Source organism: Oncorhynchus clarkii, chromosome 6 (genome assembly GCF_045791955.1).
Source record: "Oncorhynchus clarkii lewisi isolate Uvic-CL-2024 chromosome 6, UVic_Ocla_1.0, whole genome shotgun sequence".
Taxonomy (NCBI): domain Eukaryota; kingdom Metazoa; phylum Chordata; class Actinopteri; order Salmoniformes; family Salmonidae; genus Oncorhynchus; species Oncorhynchus clarkii.
Genome location: NC_092152.1, coordinates 52,477,788 through 52,500,900, shown reverse-complemented (window position 1 = coordinate 52,500,900; position 23,113 = coordinate 52,477,788). Strand labels below are relative to the sequence as shown.

The following is a 23,113-nucleotide window of genomic DNA, read 5'->3' as shown; positions in this document are numbered from 1 at the left end:
GGCAAGACAGATCTACCAAAGGTGGGGAAGTGGCACCAAGTCTCCACCAAGTCTGTCCCCAAACAATTGCTTAATTTAAAGAGCAGTTCTCTCTTTGTGGGTCTAATCCCAAGAAGTTCTGGAAAACAAACCCTCCTCCTCATAGCTGCCCATGTCCCTTAATGTTGATGATGTGGTTGTTATTGACAAGAAGCACATGGCTGAGCTCTTTAATCACCCCTTCATAAGTCAGGATTCCTATTTGACTCAGCCATGACTCCTTGCCCGTCAAAAAAAGTTCCCCATCTCCCACCCCTTCCAATGCGACTAGCCCCAATGCTCCTCCCTTTTCCCTTCCTGACCCGCTACAAAGTTTCTCCCTGCAGGCGCTCACTGAGTCCGAAGTGCAAAAGGAGCTCCTTAAACTTGATCCTAAACAACATCTGGGTCAGATGGTTTATATCTTTTCCTCTTCAAGGTTGCTGCCCCTATCATCGCCAAGCCTATCTCTGACCTTTTTAACATGTCTCTCCTCTCTGGGGAGGCAGCCACGGTCCGTCCTTTATTTAAAGGGGAGATCAACCTGATCCTGTCTGTTTTAGGCCTATTTCTATTTTGTCCTGTTTATCAAAAGTGTTGGAAAAACTTGTCAATAATCAACTGACTGGATTTCTTGATGTCTATAGTATTCTCTTTGGTATGCGATCTGGTTTCCGCTCAGGTTATGGATCTGTCACTCAAACCTTAAAGGTCCTAAATTATGTCACCATTTCCCTTGATTCTAAGCAATGTTGTGCTGCTATTTTATTGACTTGGCCAAAGCTGTTGATACAGAAGACAATTCCATTCTTGCGGGCCGGCTAAGGAGTATTGGTGTCTCTGAGGGATCTTTGGCCTGGTTTGCTAACTACCTCTTTCAAAGAGTGCAGTGTATAAAGTCAGAACATCTGCTGTCTCAGCCACTGCCTGTCACCAAGGGGGTACTCCAAGGCTCGATCCTAGGTCCCACGCTCTTCTCAATTTACATCAACAACATAGCTCAGGCAGTAGAAAGCTCTCTCATCCATTTATATGCACATGATAGTCTTGTACTCAGCTGGCTCCTTCCCAGATGTTGTGTTAAATGCTCTACAACAAAGCTTTCTTAGTGTCCAACAAGTTTTCTCTGCCCTTAACCTTGTTCTGAACACCTGCAAAACAAAGGTCATGTGGTGTGGTAAGAAGAATGTCCCTCTCCCCACAGGTGTGATTACTACCTCTGAGGGTTTAGAGCTTGAGTTAGTCACCTCATACAAATACTTGGGAGTATGGCTAGATGGTACACTGTCCTTCTCTCAGCACATATCAAAGTTGCAGGCTAAAGTTAAATCTAGACTTGGTGTCCTCTATCATAATCGCTCCTCTTTCACCCCAGCTGCCAAACTAACCATTTCAGATTACTATTTTACCCACACTAGATTAGAGACTTAATTTATAGATCAGCAGGTAAGGGTGCTCTCCAGTGGCTAGATGTTCTTTACCATTCAGCCATCAGATTTGCCACCAATGCTCCTTATAGGACACATCACTGCACTCTATACTCATCTGTAAACTGGTAATCTCTGTATACCCTTCACAAGACCCACTGGTTGATGCTTATTTATAAAACCTTCTTAGGCCTCTCTCCCCCCTATCTGGGATATCTAATGCAGCCCTCATCCTCTACATACAACACCCATTCTGCCAGTCACATTTTGTTAAAGGGCCCCAAAGCACACACATCCCTGGGTCGCTCCTCTTTTCAGTTCGCTGCAGCTAGCGACTGGAATGAGCTGCAACAAACACTCAAACTGGACAGTTGTATCTGTTCATTCAAAGACTCAAACATGGACACTTACTGACAGTTGTGGCTGCTTTTCGTGATGTATTGTTGTCTCTAACTTCTTGCCCTTTGTGCTGTTGTCTGTGTCCAATAATGTTTGTACCATGTTTAGTGCTGCTACCATGTTGTGTTGTTGTCATGTTGTGTTGCTACCGTGCTATGTTGTTGTCTTTAGGTCTCTCTTTGTAGTGTTTATCGATAGCCTAGCATAGCATTATGCCTAGCTAGCAGCAGGCAGCTTGGTCACGAAAATCAGAAAAGCAATCAAATTAAATTGTTTACCTTTGATGAGCTTCGGATGTTTTCACTCACGAGACTCCCAGTTAGACAGCAAATGTTCATTTTGTCCCATAAAGATAATTTTTATAGCCGAAACACCTCCGTTTGTACTTCACGTTTGGTTGAGAAATCCACCGGAAACTGCGGTCACGACAACGCCGAAAAATATTCCAAATTAGATCCATAATATCGACAGAAACATGGCAAACGTTTTTATAATCAATCCTCAAGGTGTTTTTCAAATATCTATTCGATAATATATCAACCGGGACAGGTGGCTTCTTAGTAGGAAAGAGAGAAACAATGGCCGCATTTGTCTTTTACGCACAAAACACTCTGAGAGCCTCCAGCTGACCACTGACGCAATGTTGTCGTTCAGGCTCATTTTTCAAAATAAAAGCCTGAAACTATGTATTGTGACACTAGACACATTAGCTAAGTCATAGAAAAAGGAATCTTGTTGATATCTCATTCACTGCTCAATAGGGACGTATAGGAACGCAGAGCTTTCTAAATAAGAGTCCCTTCCTGATTGGATTTTTCTCAAGCTTTTGCCTGCAATATCAGTTCTGTTATACTCACAGACAATATTTGCAGTTTTGGAAACTTTAGAGTGTTTTCTATCCTAAGCTGTCAAGTATATGCATATTCTAGCATCTTGTCCTGACAAAATAGCCCGTTTACTTTGGGAACGTTATTTTTCCAAAAAAGAAAATAGTGCCCCCTAGTTTCAAGAGGTTTTTAACTGACTTGCCTAGTGAAAGAAAGTAAAAAAAGTACATACTCTATTTTAGTCAAGGCTCATCCTATATAACTACTACCTGTTCTATTCATATACAGTCTATAATGTCTAAATACACCACTATATACATTTATATTCCAGACTCTGACCTTGATATTTCTTACTTTCTTTCTTTCAATTTTTTGGGGGATTTGTGTGTATTATTTTGTATTGTTAGGTTTTACTTCACTGTTGGAGCTAGAAACATAAAGCATTTCACTGCACCTGTGATAACATCTGCAAAATATGTGTACACGACCAATAAAATTGGATTTGATTTGAGATAAACTCTGAGGGAAAATATTGCTTTGGTAGCCCCTCGATGCAAAAAACACAGCCGTTTCTGTTTTCTTCCTACAAATGTGGCTATCTTTTGATCCATTTAAGCTACAAAATATTATGATCCCATCAAACAATTCTCAGGAACACGCATGTGTCTTCTGTCTCCTTCTACATGTTACACAGGACTCATTAGACAAGACCAGGCACTAATATAGACTGGGGGGAAAAGAGCATCATCAACAATGATGCTCTTTTCTACACAGAAGATCAAACAAGATCATTGCCTGATGATCTTTTGTACTTCCCAACACATTTCTGATGCATTTCCGTCACTTCAAACCATACTTCCTTCACATTGAAATACTGTCAAGAGTACAGTCAGACTAATTTCTAATAGACTGTCATAGCCCCAATTAAAAAACACTGTCCCTTGATTATACATTTTTTACATGGTGGGGTCGCGTGCCAAAAAAGTTTTGGAATCTCTGGTATACACACACTCACACACACAAACATACAGGACACACACGTATAAGGGTGCAAGTAGGGGGGAAACGGTTATATGTAGGTTGGTCTCGTCCTGTAGTTGTTAAGCAGACACAAACTCCATCTCTCCGTCTGTCAGCAATACATTGTGACTTTAAGATCCAGTGTGAACGCACAGCTCTAGCCACTTCCCTAACCCAGGCAAAGTGTGTGTGTGTGTGTGCATGTGTGGTAAAAGGTCCAAATGTAGGGTCTTCAAACAGTATGACCAGTCTAGGATCGGCGGAATGGAACGATTGGAGTGGAGGAGAGGAGTACGGCATCCGAAAGAGGAGTGCTTAGTTGTTCTGAAGGCAGTCCAGCTCCACCGAGCAACACACACTTCCATTCTGACCACGGCAACGATAAATACGGGGAACATGAAGAAGAAAAAAAGAGACGGGTAGTTAGTTCCATTCTGTTTGTTTGCTTATGTTACCATGTGTGAGTGATGCAAGGTGAGGTTAGGGCCGGGATTCAATAAACGTTAAAAGGTCATTTACACTATAGAACCGATATGCTGCATTACCATGAATGCGATCTCTGCGAACATCGGGGGAAATGCCTTGTGCAACCTTTATTTAACTAGGCAAGTCAGTTATTAAGAACAAATTGTTATTTACAATGACGGCCTACCCCGGCCATAACCTGGATGAGGCTGGGCCAATTGTGCGCCACCCTATGGGACTCCCAATCATTGCCGAATGTGAAACAGCCTGGATTTTGAACCAGGGACTTTAGTGTCACCTCTTGCATTGAGATGCAATGCCTCCGACCACTGTACCATTATTCTCTGTATAGTGTATAATGTGCCTTGCATTGAATCCCGGCCTAGGTTAGGGATGCCTGCTTTGTTCTTTCAGGTGACACAGCTGTGTGTGTTTGTATTCCTGTAAATATGCAGGCAAGGGTGGCACATACAGGGTGGTTCTGGCATTGTTTGTGTGTCTAAAGGCTGTGTCTGTATGACACTAGGTATGACACAATATCAGCAGAACCTGTACAATACAATGCATTCGGAAAATATTCAGACCACTTGACTTTTCCCACATTATTTTACGTTACAGCCTTATTCTAAAATGTATTAAATAGTTTTTTTCCTCATCAATTTACACACAATACCCCTTAATGACAAAGTGAAAAAAATAAAAACCTTATTTACATAGGTATTCAGAACCTTTGCTATGAGACTCGAAATTGAACTCAGGTGCATCCTGTTTCCATTGATCATCCTGCTTCTAAACTTGATTGGAATCCACCTATGGTGCATTGAATTGATTGGACATGATTTGGAAAGGCACACACCTCTTGATATAAGATCCCACAGTTGACAGTGCATGTCAGAGCAAAAACCAAGCCATGAGGTCAAAGTAATTGAGCTCCGAGACAGGATTGTGTTGAGGCACAGATCTGGGGAAGGGTACCAAAAACTGTCTGCAGCATTGAATGTCCCCAAGAACACAGTTGCCTCCATCTTTTTTAAATCAAAGAAGTTTGGAACCACCAAGACTCTGCCTAGAGCTGGTCACCTGGCCAAACTGAGCAATTGGGGGAGAAGGGCGTTTGTTCGGGAAGTGACCAAGAACTCGATGGTCACTCTGACAGAGCTCCAGAGTTCCTTCCAGAAGGACAACCATCTTTGCAGCACTCTACCAATCAGGCCTTTATGGTGGAGTGGCCAGATGGAAGCTACTCCTCAATAAAAGGCAGATGACAGCCCGCTTGGAGTTTGCCAAAAGGCACCTGAAGGACTCTCCGACCGTGAATGCCAAGTGTCACATCTGGAGGAAACCTGCTGCCATCCCTACGGTGATGCACGGTGGTGGCAGCATCATGCTGTTGAGATGTTTTTCAGCGGTAGGGACTGGGATGCTAGTGAACTGGGATCAAGGGAAAGATGAATGGAGCAAAGTACAAAGAAATTCTTGATGAAAACCTGCTCCAGAGTGCTCAGGACCTCAGACTGGGGCGAAGGTTCACCTTCCAACAGGCCAACGACCCTAAAGACACAGGCAAGACAATGCAGGAGTGGCTTCGGGACAAGTCTCTGAATGCCCTTGAGTAACATCTCTGGAGAGACCTGAAAATGGCTGTGCAGCGACGTTCCCTATCCAACCTTACAGGTGTGATAAGCTTGTAGCGTCACACCCAAGAAGACTAAAGGCTGAAATCACTGCCAAAGGTGCTTCAACAAGGTACTTAGTAAAGGGTCTGAATACTTATTTAAATGTGATATTTCCGTTTTTTATTTTAAATAAATGTGTTTTTGCTTTGTCACCTGTTTTTGATTTGTCACTATGGGGTATTGTATGCAGATTGATGAGGAAAAAACTATTTAATCAATTTTAGAAAAAGGCTGTAACGTAACAAAAGGTGGACAAAGTCAATGGGTCTGAATACTTTCTGAATATACTGTACTTTGCATTTGCAGGAGGTGCAGTGAAAGCTTGCCATTCACTGTGTGCGTGTCAGTGTGTGTGTATGTACATATGTTTGTGTGTTTTTACGTGCTCCTGTGTGTGTATGCGTTCTGTGTGTGTGTGTCTGTGTCAGGTAAGATATGAGTTGTTGCTGTTACCTTGCACTTGCAGGTGGTGCAGGGTGACCCTGGCATGGGCCACGTGGCACTACTGAGGCGGGTGATGCCAGCAGGGTCTTGGCAGGTCTGCCTGATGTCGTTGGCGATATTGTCTGCCAGGCAGGGGTCAGTGACGCAGTGTGGGCAACATTCGCCCTCCACCAAGGCAGAGTATTTGCACGCCAACACTGGACATGCCAGGGGCCAGCAGTCCACCTTTCCCTCCTACAGAAATATAGAGAGATAAGGCGAGAGGGATTGGTGGAGAATAGAAGCAAAACAAGGGATGAAAATAAGAGTTTGGAAAAGTCCTTATAAGCGCTGGACACTGAGATGACTAATATGGGGTATTGTAAGACCATATTGAAAGATACAGCTAGGAGTAGAGAGACAAGTGTCTAAGCAGCTCTCTAATGTGAATCACCTGATGGCTGACATAGTGGGATCAGTACTATGGCTTTGATCACCGACATACACTACCGTTCCAAAGTTAATCGAACCCACAAATGCTGATGCTCCAGATACTCAACTAGTCTAAAGAAGGACAGTTTTATTGCTTCTTTAAATCAGCACAACAGTTTTCAGCTGTACTAACATAATTGCAAAAGGGTTTTCTAATGATCAATTAGCCTTTTAAAATTCTAGACTTGGATTAGCTAACACAACGTGCCATTGAAACACAGGAGTGATAGCTGCTGGTAATGGGACTCTGTACGCCTATGTAGATATTCCATAAAAAATCTGCCGTTTCCAGCTGCAATAGTCATTTACACATTAACAATGTCTACACTGTATTTCTGATCAATTTGATGTTATTTTAATGGACAATTTTTTAAACATTTTCTTTCAAAAACAAGTACATTTCTAAGTGACCCCAAACTTTTGAACGGTAGTGTATACTTAAGCAATAAGGCACATGGGAAAGTGAAATATGTCCAATATACCATGGCTAAGGGCTGTTCTTATGTACAACACAACGCCATATACCACAAATCTAAGAGATGCCTTATTGCTATTATAAACTGGTTACTAAAGTAATTAGAGCATTTAAAATAAATGTTTTGTCAAAGCTGTGGTAACCAGTTTATAATAGCAATTTGGCACCTCAGAGATTTGTGGTATATACCCCTGTCAGCCAATCAGCATTCACGGCTCGAATCACCCAGTTTATAATATCAGTTTAATAACACAGGCTCACACTGTAAAGTCTCTATCTCTCTTGGTGTGAATCACTTGAAGGTTTTGCCATAGGCTACAGTAGTGGCACCTGTGTCTAAGGCCTTAGAATGTCTTTCTTCCTTTCTGATGACACCTAAAGGCTGCCTGGGCCAATTAGAGTGATTGTCGGTGCCATGCTGATCCTGGGATTTGTGTTTCCACGGCAGCACCGTTTAGCTAATTGCACAGCTGTCAGAGCCCACTAATTACCAGCTCCACCAGAGTAAGGTCATGCACCTCACACATGCACACACAAAGACGTCACACACATTTACAAACGCAGGTGCGCACAGAGACACACTGCCAAGGCCACAACATTTTTTAATTGTATTTCATAACAAGATGGTATCATCTGCTTCTTCACAGCCTGTCTCATTAGCATGCAAGGATCTGCTTTGTTTCCTGATAGGGAATTAGCTAGGTGCTGCTCGTGAAAGACACGCAATCAAGATCAGAGGAGACACACACATCCTCTTCATCCATGTTGCACAAGTGTAAAAAGTGCGTGTCTGTGAACAAGAATGTGTGTGTTTTGTACAATAAAAGTACACAAGAAGCATGCAAGTGAGTGTATGTGCAGGTCTATGTGTCTGTATGTGCATTCAAGCATGTGTATATGCATGCAAACGCGAGTGTGTGTGTGTGTACATACCAGGCAGCGGCACTGCTGGCAACTGTAGATCCAGGAGTCTCTGCTGCGGTACAGTATGTGTCCACTCTGGTGCAGACATTGGCTGGACTTTCTGGAGTCACACTCAGGACAGCAGAACAGGTCTGTCTCGGGGTCCGCACAATGACACTCTCTCCTCATGCAGAAGGTGCGCCCATCCTGGGGACAAGGCAAATGCATAGGAATTCAAAGAAATGTCAAGGCCATGGCCAGAGATGGTCCAGCAGTCTAAGCCGCTGACTCCTTATCACGTACTATGTGCCGCTACGAGAATGGGTTCGAATCAGGTTCGAATCAGACCCCCCCACCCCCCTGTTCCACAAGCAAATAACCCTCAATCCCAGCACAGCTGGAACTTTGAGGCCTTTCTTCCAAAATGCCAATTAACTACTAACATCAGGACAGTGAGTGGTTTTTCCAGTTTTATTACTGCCATTTTAATATTTTGCTTGAATGCACATAAAAACACAGACACACATACACAGACACACATATGCCTCCTACCCTACCTAGCTATCTACAGTCTTATCTAAACAGTTACACTCACTCCTCCAACAGAAGGTATAACCATCCTGTCAGAAAAGGACATTGATAAGGCTACAGCCTACCTACAGAAAGGCTACAGTAACGGCAACGTACAGTGTCTACATTAAAGAGGAAAATACACTATATTGAGCAAGGCCATTACTAACAATACTGACTTCAATTTGTCATTGACATTTTGAGAGGAGTGTTTTTACGGGGTTAGGGTTTTGTATTGGATGCCTGGTCAAGGCCATTGGTGTAACTGTTTCCACAGAGATTCCAGGCTCTCGACCAGTGAAAACTTTATGATCCATTTTACTGGCCACACTGAGCCCTTGCTAGCTTGGCAATGAGCACAATAATGGAGATATAAAAACCCTATATAAAAGGGTACATAAAATGAACTCGCATAATGAGTAGCCAATATCTTATTGGCACGTATTGTCTCGCTACAGTAGCCAGTATCTCTCATGGTGCTAATATCAAAGAGCTTTATTAGCGTTAGCCTTTTAATGTTATGGCTATGGATATGAGAGGCATCACTCATTTTGCTCGGGTGGTTGACTAATGCCATGTAATATCATTCACATTGTCTGCATTGTAGCAATGCTTTGGAATAGCCTTCAAATTAGGAATTTTACAGCAAATGCTGCATTGTTTTATTTACCAAGTAAATGCTAAGTTTGTAATGTTAAAAATGCATGCATAACAACCTCCAATTCAATACAGAATAATACATTTTGGGGCAACCACCCTAAAAAACACCCTTGCTAGGATTTGAAAAAGTCCCACTCTCTATCTGAGAAACCGCTGAAGGTTGACTGGAGTCCCTCTGTGTGTAGCCTTAAGGTTAAATTGCATAATCTTTCAATTGAATATACTTTTATTTGGCTTGACATTATTCTCACCGCCGTGCATAAGCCATCCTGAAGAAAATTCCAATCAATACGAGATTCTTACCGGCCGGGTTTCCAATGTAAGGTTTTTATGCTCATGGCTATAGCGATTGACTGCTAAGCTGCAAGCATGTTCATCTTTTTCCCAATGATATTGATAACAATGTAAGATTGTAAACAATGGGAGCTACAAATATATACTTTGATTGGCTAATGGTAGGCCTATACTTAATACTAAAGCCTGACAAGTTTCCTGAAGAGTCCATCGTTAGCATTAGCATGGACTATTCTGATGAAAAAGGTGATTGGATTTAGAAACTAAAATGTTTGATTATATTCCATGATATTCCTAAAATAAATGTGTTGACTGAATATTAGCAAGTGATGTCTGCTAAATAATCAAGTTGATGGCGAAGTCATATACAGTGGGGCAAAAAAGTATTTAGTCAGCCACCAAATGTGCAAGTTCTCCCACTTAAAAAGATGAGAGGCCTGTAATTTTCATCATATGTACACTTCAACTATGACAGACAAAATGAGAAAAGAAAATCCAGAAAATCACATTGTAGGATTTTTAATTAATTTATTTGAAATTATGGTGGAAAATAAGTATTTGGTCACCTACAAACAAGCAAGATTTCTGGCTCTCACAGACCTGTAACTTCTTCATTTAGAGGCTCTTCTGTCCTCCACTCGTTACCTGTATTAATGGCACCTGTTTGAACTTGATATCAGTATAAAAGACACCTGTCCACAACCTCAAATAGTCACACTCCAAACTCCACTATGGCCAAGACCAAAGAGCTGTCAAAGGACACCAGAAACAAAATTGTAGACCTGCACCAGGCTGGGAAGACTGAATCTGCAATAGGTAAGTAGCTTGGTTTGAAGAAATCAACTGTGGGAGCAATTATTAGGAAATGGAAGACATACAAGACCACTGATAATCTCCCTCGATCTGGGGCTCCACGCAAGATCTCACCCCGTGGGGTCAAAATGATCACAAGAACGGTGAGCAAAAATCCCAGAACCACACGGGGGACCTAGTGAATGACCTGCAGAGAGCTGGGACCAAAGTAACAAAGCCTACCATCAGTAACACACTACGCCGCCAGGGACTCAAATCCTGCAGTGCCAGACGTGTCCCCGTGCTTAAGCCAGTACATGTCCAGGCCCGTCTGAAGTTTGCTAGAGAGCATGTGGATGATCCAGAAGAAGATTGGGAGAATGTCATATGGTCAGATGAAACCAAAATATAACTTTTTGGTAAAAACTCAACTCGTCGTGTTTGGAGGACAAATAATGCTGAGTTGCATCCAAAGAACACCATACCTACTGTGAAGCATGAGGGTGGAAACATCATGCTTTGGGGCTGTTTTTCTGCAAAAGGGACCAGGACGACTGATCCGTGTAAAGGAAAGAATGAATGGGGCCATGTATCGTGAGATTTTGAGTGAAAACCTCCTTCCATCAGCAAGGGCATTGAAGATGAAACGTGGCTGGGTCTTTCAGCATGACAATGATCCCTAACACACCGCCCGGGCAACGAAGGAGTGGCTTCGTAAGAAGCATTTCAAGGTCCTGGAGTGGCCTAGCCAGTCTCCAGATCTCAACCCCATAGAAAATCTTTGGAGGGAGTTGAACGTCCGTGTTGCCCAGCAACAGCCCCAAAACATCACTGCTCTAGAGGAGATCTGCATGGAGAAATGGGCCAAAATACCAGCAACAGTGTGTGAAAACCTTACAGAAAACGTTTGACCTCTGTCATTGCCAACAAAGGGTATATAACAAAGTATTGAGATAAACTTTTGTTATTGACCAAATACTTATTTTCCACCATAATTTGCAAATAAATTCATAAAAAATCCTACAATGTGATTATCTGGATTTCTTTTCTCATTTTGTCTGTCATAGTTGAAGTGTACCTACGATGAAAATTACAGGCCTCTCTCATCTTTTTAAGTGGGAGAACTTGCACAATTGGTGGCTGACTAAATACTTTTTTGCCCCACTGTATGTGTGTCTGATGGCAGTGTATTCCAGACGTGGGAAGCTCTCACAGAGAAAGCAGATTTACTAAAGGTACTTTTCCTTAAGGGAACGATACAGTCACCTCTCATGGCAGACCTTGTGGATCTACTGCCATATGTTTGGGTTTTCTGTTTAACAAAAATACTGAGTGGAGGGTGAACCAGGCCATTTAGGATCTTGAATATAAGACGTGTCGGTGTATTGCACAGGATTTTCCCAACTCAGGTGCTCATGCTTTCTGAGGATGTAACAGTGATGATGGCTATTGGGCTTCCTATCAAGCACTTTGAGAGCCTATTTGTAGACAGACTGAATAAGTTTTAATGTTGTACAGCAATCATGGGCCCAACTAGTCAAGCAGGGGAGTATCATAGATTTGAAGTACAGTTTTGCTTCCTCTGTAGTCAAACAATTTTGTATAAATCGGAAATTAGCTAGGTTGAACTTGCTTATTTGAATTACCTTTATCACATGCTTTTTAAAAGAGAGGTTGGAATCAAGTATGATGCCAAGGTACTTAAAATCAGATACTTCCCTGACACATAGACATCTGGCTCAGTAGCATCTGTTGCCCTCTTTGTGAAGAACATGCAAACTGTTTTTTTCACATTGATGCAAACACGAGTCACTGAGCCACTTTGTAACCTGGACCATTACAGTAGTGAGTTCTTGTACAGCTTGTTGTTTGCTCTTTGCATGCACATACCTGTATATCACTGTATCATTTGTATACATTTGAACTTCAGACCCAGTACAGACAGAAGGCAGATCATTAATGTACAGGCTGAACAGGAGGGGCCCCAGTATTGACCCTTGGGGCACTCCCACATCATAGCTAAGAGTGGGCGACAGCTCATTGCTCACTCTGACACACTGAGTTCTGCCTTCCAGGTATGATTTCATCCATCTCAAGGCAACGGGGGTAAAAGTTGAACTTAGACAATTTTGTGATGAGAATCTTATGGTTAACAGTATCAAAAGCCTTCCTTTTGATACTTTGATATTGTCACGCAGTTTTCCGTTCCTCCTGAAAGCACTAACAGTCAAATGCATTCTCTCCGTTGCCCACACACACATTTGGATAATAAATTATTTAAAGGCTGACTTTGGTTAATTTTATGCATTCATGAATTAAATAGTTTTAGCTGACATGTTGCGGTTCTGATAAAGGTGCACATTGGCCTATTTATATAATGAATATGAATTCAGAGGGCAGAAATTAAATATTGAAGCATTAGACCTCTCACTAAAAACATCAGACATACAAAAATTATACTTAATCCGTTTTGCAGCACGCACATTTATTCAGATTACAACTGCTCACTTTCGGTTATTTGACAATGAAATAATCTCCAAAATAGTATTTTTTTTAAACAAGGACTTGAAAATGAGATTGTAACACAGCAAACAACGTTTCCAGTCCGAAAATGAGAATGGTAAATGACTGTAATTAATACATTGATTCAATACATTGGAATACAAATTAAGCCATCCATCCACCCATTATGGGCTATTAGCAGAACAATAGACTCTTGCAAAGGAGGGTAAAGGGGAGAATTGCATTGTTATAGATGAATGTTTTCAGTTGATGCCAGTTGCCAGTTGTAGGTCTTCAATTTATTTATTTTTATTTAACCTTTATTTTACTACATACATACTACATACTACTTACTCTGCTGGCGCCAGTTTATGCCCTCATGTGTAATGCAAACCCAGGCATCAGGGCGACTACCCGTTCCAGGGTTAGGACATGAAAATGAGCCGGAGCTGAGAGGATCACCAAAACTAAAAGGTATTTTGGTTTCAGTGTATATAGCCTATCGATACTGTGTATTAAAATTGATAATTGTGTACTAAAAGCATGACTGTGTTTTTGCAGAGCATACAACCATGCCGAAAACCATCCGTGGAGATCAGTGGACAAAGCCTGGACAACGGGCCGCAACGAGAAAATGCATGGTTCCCAAGAAAGCGGTTAGTTTTTCTAGATTCTTAAAATGTGATGGATTTATATGGAGATGTTTTGATTATGCTAATTTATTCCCGCTCAGTAATGGACATCGATCTTAGCTAGCTAACATTTTCTAGCTAGGCTAATTGACTAGACTTAATTTTGGCACTCATGTTTGTTCTACATAGCATATTTCTGAACTTTCTAAAACATTGCCTCCTGCTGAACGCATTCAGGTTGTTGGCTATAGCTAGCGAATGAGGTGACATGACTGAACAATATGCAGCCAAAACTAATTATTAATGGCCCGGTCCGGAAGTAGCGTAGTTTTAGAATGGCCAGTGACATGTTTTATGAATGCAAAATGCAGCCTACCAAAGCACAATAAAAAAATACCAACGGTATTACGGGTCATATCTTTTAAACTGTAGCCAAAGGGCTAGAATCAATCCATTTTCTATGAGGAAAAAAGGAGACGAAGCTACATTCGCTACATACAGTGCATTGCAAAAGTATTCATTCCTCTTGGTGTTTTACCTATTTTGTTGCATTACAACCTGTCATTTAAATTGATTTTTATTTGGATTTCATGTAATGGACATACACAAAATAGTCCAAATTGGTGAAGTGAAATTTAAAAAATAACTTGTTTCAAAAAATTCTAAAAAAATTTAAACTGAAAAGTGGTGCATGCATATGTATTCACCCCTTTTGCTTTGAAGCCCCTAAATAAGATCTGGTGCAACCAGTTACCTTCAGCAGTTACATAATTAGTTAAGTAAAATCCACCTGTGGGCAATCTAAGTGTCACATGATCTCAGTATTTATACACCTGTTCTGAAAGGCCCCAGAGTCTGCAACACCACTAAGCAAGAGACACAACCAAGCAGGTGGCACCATGAAGACCAAGAAGCTCTCCAAACAGGTCAGGGACAAAGTTGTGGGGAAGTACATATCAGGATTGAGTTATAAAAAAATATCAGAAACTTTTAACATCCCATGGAGCACCATTAAATCCATTATTAAAAAATGGAAATAATATGGCACCACAACAAACCTGCCAAGAGAGGACCGCCAACCGAAACTCATGGACCAGGCAAGGAAGGCATTAATCAGAGACGCAACAAAGAGACCAAAGATAAGCCTGAAGGAGCTGCAAAGCTCCACAGCGGATATTGTAGTATCTGTCCATAGGACCGCTTTAAGTTGTACACTTCACAGAGCTGGGCTTCACGGAAGAGTGGCCGCTATTTTCATTTTTGGATAAAAAACGTACCCGTTTTAAACAAGATATTTTGTCACGAAAAGATGCTCGACTATGCATAGAATTGACAGCTTTGGAAAGAAAACACTCTGACGTTTCAAAAACGGCAAAGATATTGTCTGTGAGTGCCACAGAACTGATGTTACAGAAAAAAAACTGATAAAAATCCAATCAGGAAGTGTCGCATTCTTTGAAACCACCTCATGCCAATGACTCCTTATATGGCTGTGAATGGGCCACGAATGAGCTTAGGCTTTCTGTCGCTTCCCCAAGGTGTCGACAGCATTGTGACGTATTTGTAGGCATATCATTGGAAGATTGACCATAAGAGACTACCAGGTGGTCGCTTGGTGTCCTCCGTCGCAATTATTGCGTAATCTCCAGCTGCAGTATTTTTCAGTTTGCTTCTGATGAGAAGCCAACTGCCACCACTGATAGATTATCGAATACATATGTGAAAAACACATTGAGGATTGATTCTAAACAACGTTTGCCATGTTTCTGTCGATATTATGGAGCTAATTTGGGAAAAAGTTTGGCGTTGTAAGTGACTGCATTTTCCGGTCTTTTGCTTAGCCAAACGTGATGAACAAAATGGAGCTATTTCGTCTACACAAATAATCTTTTTGGAAAAATTAAACATTTGCTATCTAACTAAGAGTGTCGTCATTGAAAACATCCGAAGTTCTTCAAAGGTAAATTATTTTATTTTAATGCTTTTCTTGTTTTTGTGAAAATGTTGCCTGCTGAATGCTAGGCTTAATGCTATGCTAGGCTATCAATACTCTTACACAAATGCTTGTGTAGCTTTGGTTGAAAAGCATATTTTGAAAATCTGAGATGACAGTGTTGTTAACAAAAGGCTAAGTTTGTGTTTGAATATATTTATTTCATTTCATTTGCGATTTTCATGAATAGGAAACATTGCGTTATGGTAATGAGCTTGAGGCAATGATTACGCTCCCGGATACGGGATTGCTCGTCGCTAGAGGTTAAAGAAAGAAATAAGCAAACACGTTTGGTGTTCGCCAAAAGGCAAGTGGGAGACTCTGCAAACACATGTTAGAAAGTATTCTGGTCAGATGAGACTAAAATTGAGCTTTTTGGCCATTAAGGAAAACATTATGTCTGACGCAAATCCAACACCTCTCATCACTCTGAGAAGACCATCCCACAGTGAAGCATGGTGGTGGCAGCATCATGCTGTGGGGATGTTTTTCATCGACAGGGACTGGGAAACAGGTCAGAATTGAAGGAATGATGAATGGCGCTAAATACAGGGAAATTATTGAGGGAAACCTGTTTCAGTCTTCCAGAGATTTGAGACTGGGACGAAGGTTCACCTTCCAGCAGGACAATGACCCTAAGCATACTGCTAAAGTAACACTTGAGTGGTTTAAAGGGAAACATGTCTTAGAATGGCATAGTCAAAGCCCAGACCTCAATCCAATTGAAAATCTGTGGTATGACTTAAAGATTGCTGTACACCAGCGGAACCCATCCAACTTGAAGGAGCTGGAGCAGTTTTGCCTTGAAGATTGGGCAAAATATCCCAGTGGCTAGATGTGCCAGGCTTATAGAGACATACCCCAAGAGACTTGAAGCTGTAATTGCTGCAAAAGGTGGCTCTACAAAGTATTGCCTTTGGGTGGTTGAATAGTTATGCACGCTCAAGTTCTGTTTTTTTGTTTTATTTCTTGTTTGGTTCACAATAAAAAATATTTAGCATCTTCAAAGTGTTTGGCATGTTGTGTAAATCAAATGATACAACCCCCCCCCCCCCCCCCCCCCCCCCAAAAAAAAAAACATTTTCAATTCCAGGTTGTAAGGCAACAAAATAGGGAAAATTCCAAGGGAGTGAACACTTTCGCAAGCCCCTGTAACCTGTATATGAAAGTCAGTGGGAAAAGTGGGAAGGTTGAGCGAGACTACAAATTCAACGGCAGACTCTTGTTCTATAGCCTTCTCAAAGGAGAGAAAAACATACTGTAGCTAGACTGTTGTTTTAATATTAAACTAAATTCCGCTATTGTTTTTAATTTCATAAAGCAGCTTATGTTTCTTAACCAGGCAAAGGGTAGCTAACTTAAAGGCTGGTGGTGACTGGTTAGCTAAGGTGAAGCAAGAATCGCTGAGCGGAGTTAGTCTGCCCAAACTCATTGTTTGCGCCTGGTTGATGTAGGCTGTGTTTGCTGGGTGGGAGGTGTCCTGCCCACTGTTCAAAATAACTGTGCTGTGCATCTGTGCTGCTTAGATTAATTGTCCTTATCACTGAAAACCGCTCACTCTCCTAATTATTGTACAGTCCTTTAAGTTTATTATTATTATTTTTTATTATTTGTTGTCTATTTAGTCTGTTATATGCTTGTCTATTGCCACTGAAAAATAGGTGTTTCACAATTTTTGTACACGAAATTAACACTGTAATTGAGGCTGCAGTGCATGCGCTTTTTAATCCTACAGTTACAATTAACAACAATTCAGAATATTAAGTAGCAGCCTACCTGTTGGCTTTTGAAGCCTATCCGTTTCCTTTACCTTTTCATTCCATCATTTTAATTCCATCTTCAATTGATTAGATACCTCCTAACCTTTGCCACACACAGAGGCTCTATGACTATAGCCTATTGCCTGACAACGACAACAAGCTACATGCGCCACTCTCGTGAAAAGCAAGAGCAGCAGCATAAATAGTACAATTTCTATCTCTCTCTCTACTGCAGCGGTCGGTCCCATTCAGTTCTGTATGTGTCCTTCCAGACAAGTCAGTTACAATTACGCATACCGGAGACTATCAGATCAAACCCAGACCGATTACATTATTTCGAATTCTGGATCTGGATCTGCGCATGAAAACCTCTAACCTGAAGTTCTGGGACACTGTAAAGTCCATGGAAAATAAGAACACCTCCTCCCAGCTGCCCACTGCACTGAAGATAGGAAACACTGTCACCACTAATAAATCCACTATACTTGAGAATTTCAATAAGCCTTTTTCTACGGCTGGCCATGCTTTCCACCTGGCTACCCCTACTCCGGTCAACAGCACTGCACCCCACACAGCAACTCACCCAAGCCTTCCCCATTTCTCCTTCTCCCAAATCCAGTCAGCTGATGTTCTGAAAGAGCTGCAAAATCTGGACCCCTACAAATCAGCCGGGCTAGACAATCTGGACCCTTTCTTTCTAAGATTATCTGCCGAAATTGTTGCCACCCCTATTACTAGTCTGTTCAACCTCTCTTTCGTGTCGTCTGAGATTCCCAAAGATTGGAAAGCAGCTTCAGTCATCCGCCTCTTCAAAGGGGGGGACACTCTTGACCCAAACTGCTACAGACCTATATCTATCCTACCCTGCCTTTCTAAGGTTTTCGAAAGCCAGCCACCATGCTTCTACACCTGCATTGCTTGCTGTTTGGCGTTTTGGGCTGGGTTTCTGTACAGCACTGAGATATCAGCTGATGTAAGAAGGGCTATATAAATACATTTGATTTGATTTGATTTTGATTTGATTACCAACCATTTCAAATCTCACCATACCCTCTCTGCTATGCAATCTGGTTTCAGAGCTGGTCATGGGTGCACCTCAGCCACGCCCAAGGTCCTAAACGATATCTTAACCGCCATTGATAAGAAACATTATTGTGCAGCCGTATTCATTGATCCGGCCAAGGCTTTCGACTCTGTCAATCACCACATCCTCATCGGCAGACTCGACAGCCTTGGTTTCTCAAATGATTGCCTCGCCTGGTTCACCAACTACTTCTCTGATAGAGTTCAGTGTGTGAAATCGGAGGGTCTGTTGTCCGGACCTCTGGCAGTCTCTGTGGGTGTGCCACAGGGTTAAATTCTTGGACCGACTCTCCTCTTTATACATCAATGATGTCGCTCTTGCTGCTGGTGAGTCTCTGATCCACCTCTATGCAGACACCATTCTGTATACTTCTGGCCCTTCTTTGGACAGTGTGTTAACAACCCTCCAGGCAAGCTTCAATGCCATACAACTCTCCTTCCGTGGCCTCCAATTGCTCTTAAATAAAAGTAAAACTAAATGCATGCTCTTCAACCGATCGCTGCCTGCACCTGCCCGCCTGTCCAACATCATTACTCTGGACGGCTCTGACTTAGAATACGTGGACAACTACAAATACCTAGGTGTCTGGTTAGACTGTAAACTCTCCTTCCAGACTCACATCAAACATCTCCAATCCAAAGTTAAATCTAGAATTGGCTTCCTATTTCGCAACAAAGCATCCTTCACTCATGCTGCCAAACATACCCTTGTAAAACTGACCATCCTACCAATCCTCGAATTCGGCGATGTCATTTACAAAATAGCCTCCTATACCCTACTCAACAAATTGGATGCAGTCTATCACAGTGCCATCCATTTTGTCACCAAAACCCCATATACTACCCACCATTGGGACCTGTAAGCTCTCGTTGGCTGGCCCTCGCTTCATACTCGTCGCCAAACCCACTGGCTCCATGTCATCTACAAGACCCTGCTAGGTAAAGTCCCCCCTTATCTCAGCTCGCTGGTCACCATAGCATCACCCACCTGTAGCATGCGCTCCAGCAGGTATATCTCTCTGGTCACCCCCAAAGCCAATTCTTTCTCTGGCCACCTCTCCTTCCAGTTCTCTGCTGCCAATGACTGGAACGAACTACAAAAATCTCTGAAACTGGAAACACTTATCTCCCTCACTATTTTTAAGCACCAGCTGTCAGAGCAGCTCACAGATTACTGCACCTGTACATAGCCCACCTATAATTTAGCCCAAACAACTACCTGTTTCCCTACTGTATTTATTTTATTTATTTATTTTGCTCTTTTGCACCCCATTATTTTATTTCTACTTTGCATATTCTTCTACTGCAAATCTACCATTCCAGTGTTTTACTTGCTATATTGTATTTACTTTGCCACCATGGCCTTTTTTTGCCTTTACCTCCCTTATCTCACCTCATTTGCTCACATTGTATATAGACTTGTTTCTACTGTATTATTGACTGAATGTTTGTTTTACGCCATGTGTAACTCTGTGTCGTTGTATGCGTCACACTGCTTTGCTTTATCTTGGCCAGGTTGCAATTGTAAATGAGAACTTGTTCTCAACTTGCCTACCTGGTTAAATAAATGTGAAATAAAATAAATTAAATAAAAAATGCTTCCTGACGGTCTAGCTTTAGTTTTTGCACTGACTGTTAGCAAGCTGGACAGAGTAAAGACACTGTAAATGTAGGTATATCTTAATTTCTACTCAGTTCCAATTTGATTTGAGTCATTTTCATGTCGATTAAGATTTGCCCCCCCTCCCCCCAAAACAAAAAAAACAGCCCATATGTTTGACACCCCTAAACAGTCATACAGTGAGCAATGATACAATTATATTCAGCAGAAAGACCAGGAACCAGCAGGGAGTTTGAGTGTATGTGTGTGTGTGTGACAGAGTAGAAGCGTGTGTTGTTCTCTGTGTTCATTCTCTGTCTTGACTTTGAAGTAGGTGTGTGTGATGTTACAGCGGGAACCGAGATGTGAATGTGTGTGCAGATAGTCGTTTTGTGTATGTGTCGTTCTGTATTTTCTTGCTTTGTTCCTGTTTACTAGGTAGTAACCACTAACAAAGTAGTTGTGAGGTGGAGATGTGTGTAAGTCAGAAAAGCTATATCTTGTGTGTGTGCGTGTACACCCATACGTTTGTCTGTGTGAAGTGTCAGTGAAGTGTGAGTGCATTCTTGGATGAGGTGTAGGTGTGGTGTGTGTGTGTTAGTCTTACATTGCAGGAGGAGAGGTAGCAGAATGTGATTGTGTGTGTGTTTGCCCTACCTTGCAGGAGCAGAGGGAGCAGTGGTCCAGGCTGTGGTTCCACTTCTGTCCGTTGTGTTTGAGGCCCTCCTCGTAAAGACAGTCTCCACTGCAGGCCGGTCCAGATGTGCACATACAGTCAAAACTACCTGGAAGGTTCACACACACACTGTCGTTCCAGCAGGTGTGTGTCTGCGTGGCACACTCGTCAATGTCTGAAACAGAGAATAGCTGCTTTACCTATCAAAAACAAGAATGTGTGGCTTTCTTTGTGATGCCATTTTCCCCTCTCCATACTCCAGTTTAGTCTAGAGGGATGGGGGTGGTGGTGGGGGGGGGGGGGGGAATATTCCATTAAAAATCAGCCGTTTAGAACATTAACAATGTCTTCACTATAGTTCTGATCAATTTGAGAGTAGCAGCAGCGTGGGGGGGGGGGGGGGGGGCTGTAATGGCTTGGGGGTAGATGCTGTTTAGAAGCCTCTTTGACCTAGACTTGGCGCTCCGGTATCGCTTGCCATGCGGTAGCAGAGAGAACAGTCTATGACTTGGGTGACAATTTTATGGCCTTTCCTCTGGATGGCAGGAAGCTTGGCCCCAGTGATGTACTGGGCCGTACGCATTACCATCTGTAGCGCCTTACGGTCGGATGCCAAGCAGTTGCCATACCAAGCAGCGAGGCAACCCGTCAGGATGCTCTCGATGGTGCAGTTGTTAAATGCCCCAGAATCTGCAAAACCACTAAGCAAGGGGCACCACCAAGCAGGTGGCACCATGAAGACCAAAGAACTCTCAAAACAGGTCAGGGACAACGTTGTGGAGAAGTACAGATCAGGGTTGAGTTATATAAAAAAAGATCAAACTTTGAACATCCCACAGAGCACCATTAAATCCATTATTAAAATATGGAAAGAATATGGCACCACAACAAACCTGCCAAGAGGGAGCCGCCAACCGAAACTCATGGACCAGGCAAGGAGAGCATTAATCAGAGATGTAAAAAAGAGACCAAAGATAACCCTGAAGGAGCTGCAAAGCTCCACAGTGGAGATTGGAGTATCTGTCCATTAGGACCGCTTTAAGTTGTACACTTCACAGAGCTGGGCTTCACGGAAGAGTGGCCAGAAAAAAAGCCATTACTTAAAGACAGAAATAAGCAAACACGTTTGGTGTTCGCCAAAAGGCATGTGGGAGACTCCCCAAACATATGGAAGAAAGAGTACCTTCTTCCATATGTTTGGGGAGTCTCCCACATGCCTTCAGATGAGACTAAAATGTAGCTTTTTGGCCATTAAGGAAAACATTATGTCTGACGCAAATCCAACACCTCATCACACCGAGACACCATCCCACAGTGAAGCATGCATCATGCTGTGGGGATGTTTTTTTATCGTCAGGGACTGGGAAACAGGTCAGAATTGAAGGAATGATGGATGGCACTAAATACAGGGACATTTTTGAGGGAAACCTGTTTCAGTCTTCCAGAGATTTGAGACTGGGACGGAGGTTCACCTTCCAGCAGGACAATGACCCTAAGCATACTGCTAAAGCAACACTTGAGTGGTTTAAAGGGAAACATTTAAATGTCTTGGAATGGCCTAGTCCAAGCCCAGACCTCAATCCAATTGAGAATCTGTGGTATGACTTAAAGATTGCTGTACACCAGCAGAACCCATCCAACTTGAAGGAGCTGGAGCAGTTTTGCCTTGAAGAATGGGCAAAAATCCCAGTGGATAGATGTGCCAAGCTTATAGAGACATACCCCAAGAGACTTGCAGCTGGAATTGCTGCAAAAGGTGGCTCTACAAAGTATTTACTTTTGGAGGGGGGGGGGGTGAATAGTTATGCACGCTCAAGTTCAGTTTTTTTGTCTTATGTCTTTGTTTCACAATAAAAAATATTTTGCAAGTGGTAGGCATGTTGTGTAAATCAAATGATAAAAATCCATTCTATTTCCAGGGTGTAAGGCAACAAAATGCCAAGGGGGGTGAACACTTTCGCAAGCCACTGTACATTTTTAATTATAGATAGTGATGTTACCCTGTGTATTCCTGACCATTGTATCTCTGCATGATTGATGCATCGCTACATCCTTACTTAATTGGAAAAATCATGCTCTTCTGACAGTAACAGAGATTGGGATCACATGTAATGCACTAAACAGTATTTGATATTGATTTATATATACATTCATGTTGTATGTTGTATTCTCATTGATTGTTAGTCCGTGTCTACTATTTATATATGTTTTATTATTGCTGTTCTCATGATGTGCAAATCAAATTCCATTCATTCATTCATTTATTCAGACTACACAACAAAAGACTGCAACATGCAGCACAAAAGAAATCTGCATAGCCATGCTAACAGCCCCCTCCCCCTCCCCTGTAATGTGTGACAGTTTTTATCCCAAGCAATTTACAGCTTTACCAACTTAGATACAGAAGACCAAGATGGACAGGAGCA

The 23,113-nt window shown here is 42.1% G+C and overlaps 1 protein-coding gene across 1 annotated transcript in view; it reads right to left on the bottom strand.

Annotated features, from left to right (window-relative positions):
• Positions 1–5,683: 5,683 nt before the first annotated feature.
• Positions 5,684–23,113, bottom strand: part of LOC139412397 (protein kinase C-binding protein NELL1-like) — a 373,856-nt gene continuing 356,426 nt past the window's right edge. Inside the window, exons 17-20 of the mRNA XM_071159206.1 lie at positions 20,669–20,862; positions 8,156–8,332; positions 6,286–6,510; positions 5,684–5,707 (exon numbers count right to left, since the gene is read on the bottom strand). Of these exons, the coding sequence (XP_071015307.1) occupies positions 5,684–5,707; positions 6,286–6,510; positions 8,156–8,332; positions 20,669–20,862 (620 nt within the window). The remainder of the gene's footprint in view (positions 5,708–6,285; positions 6,511–8,155; positions 8,333–20,668; positions 20,863–23,113) is intronic.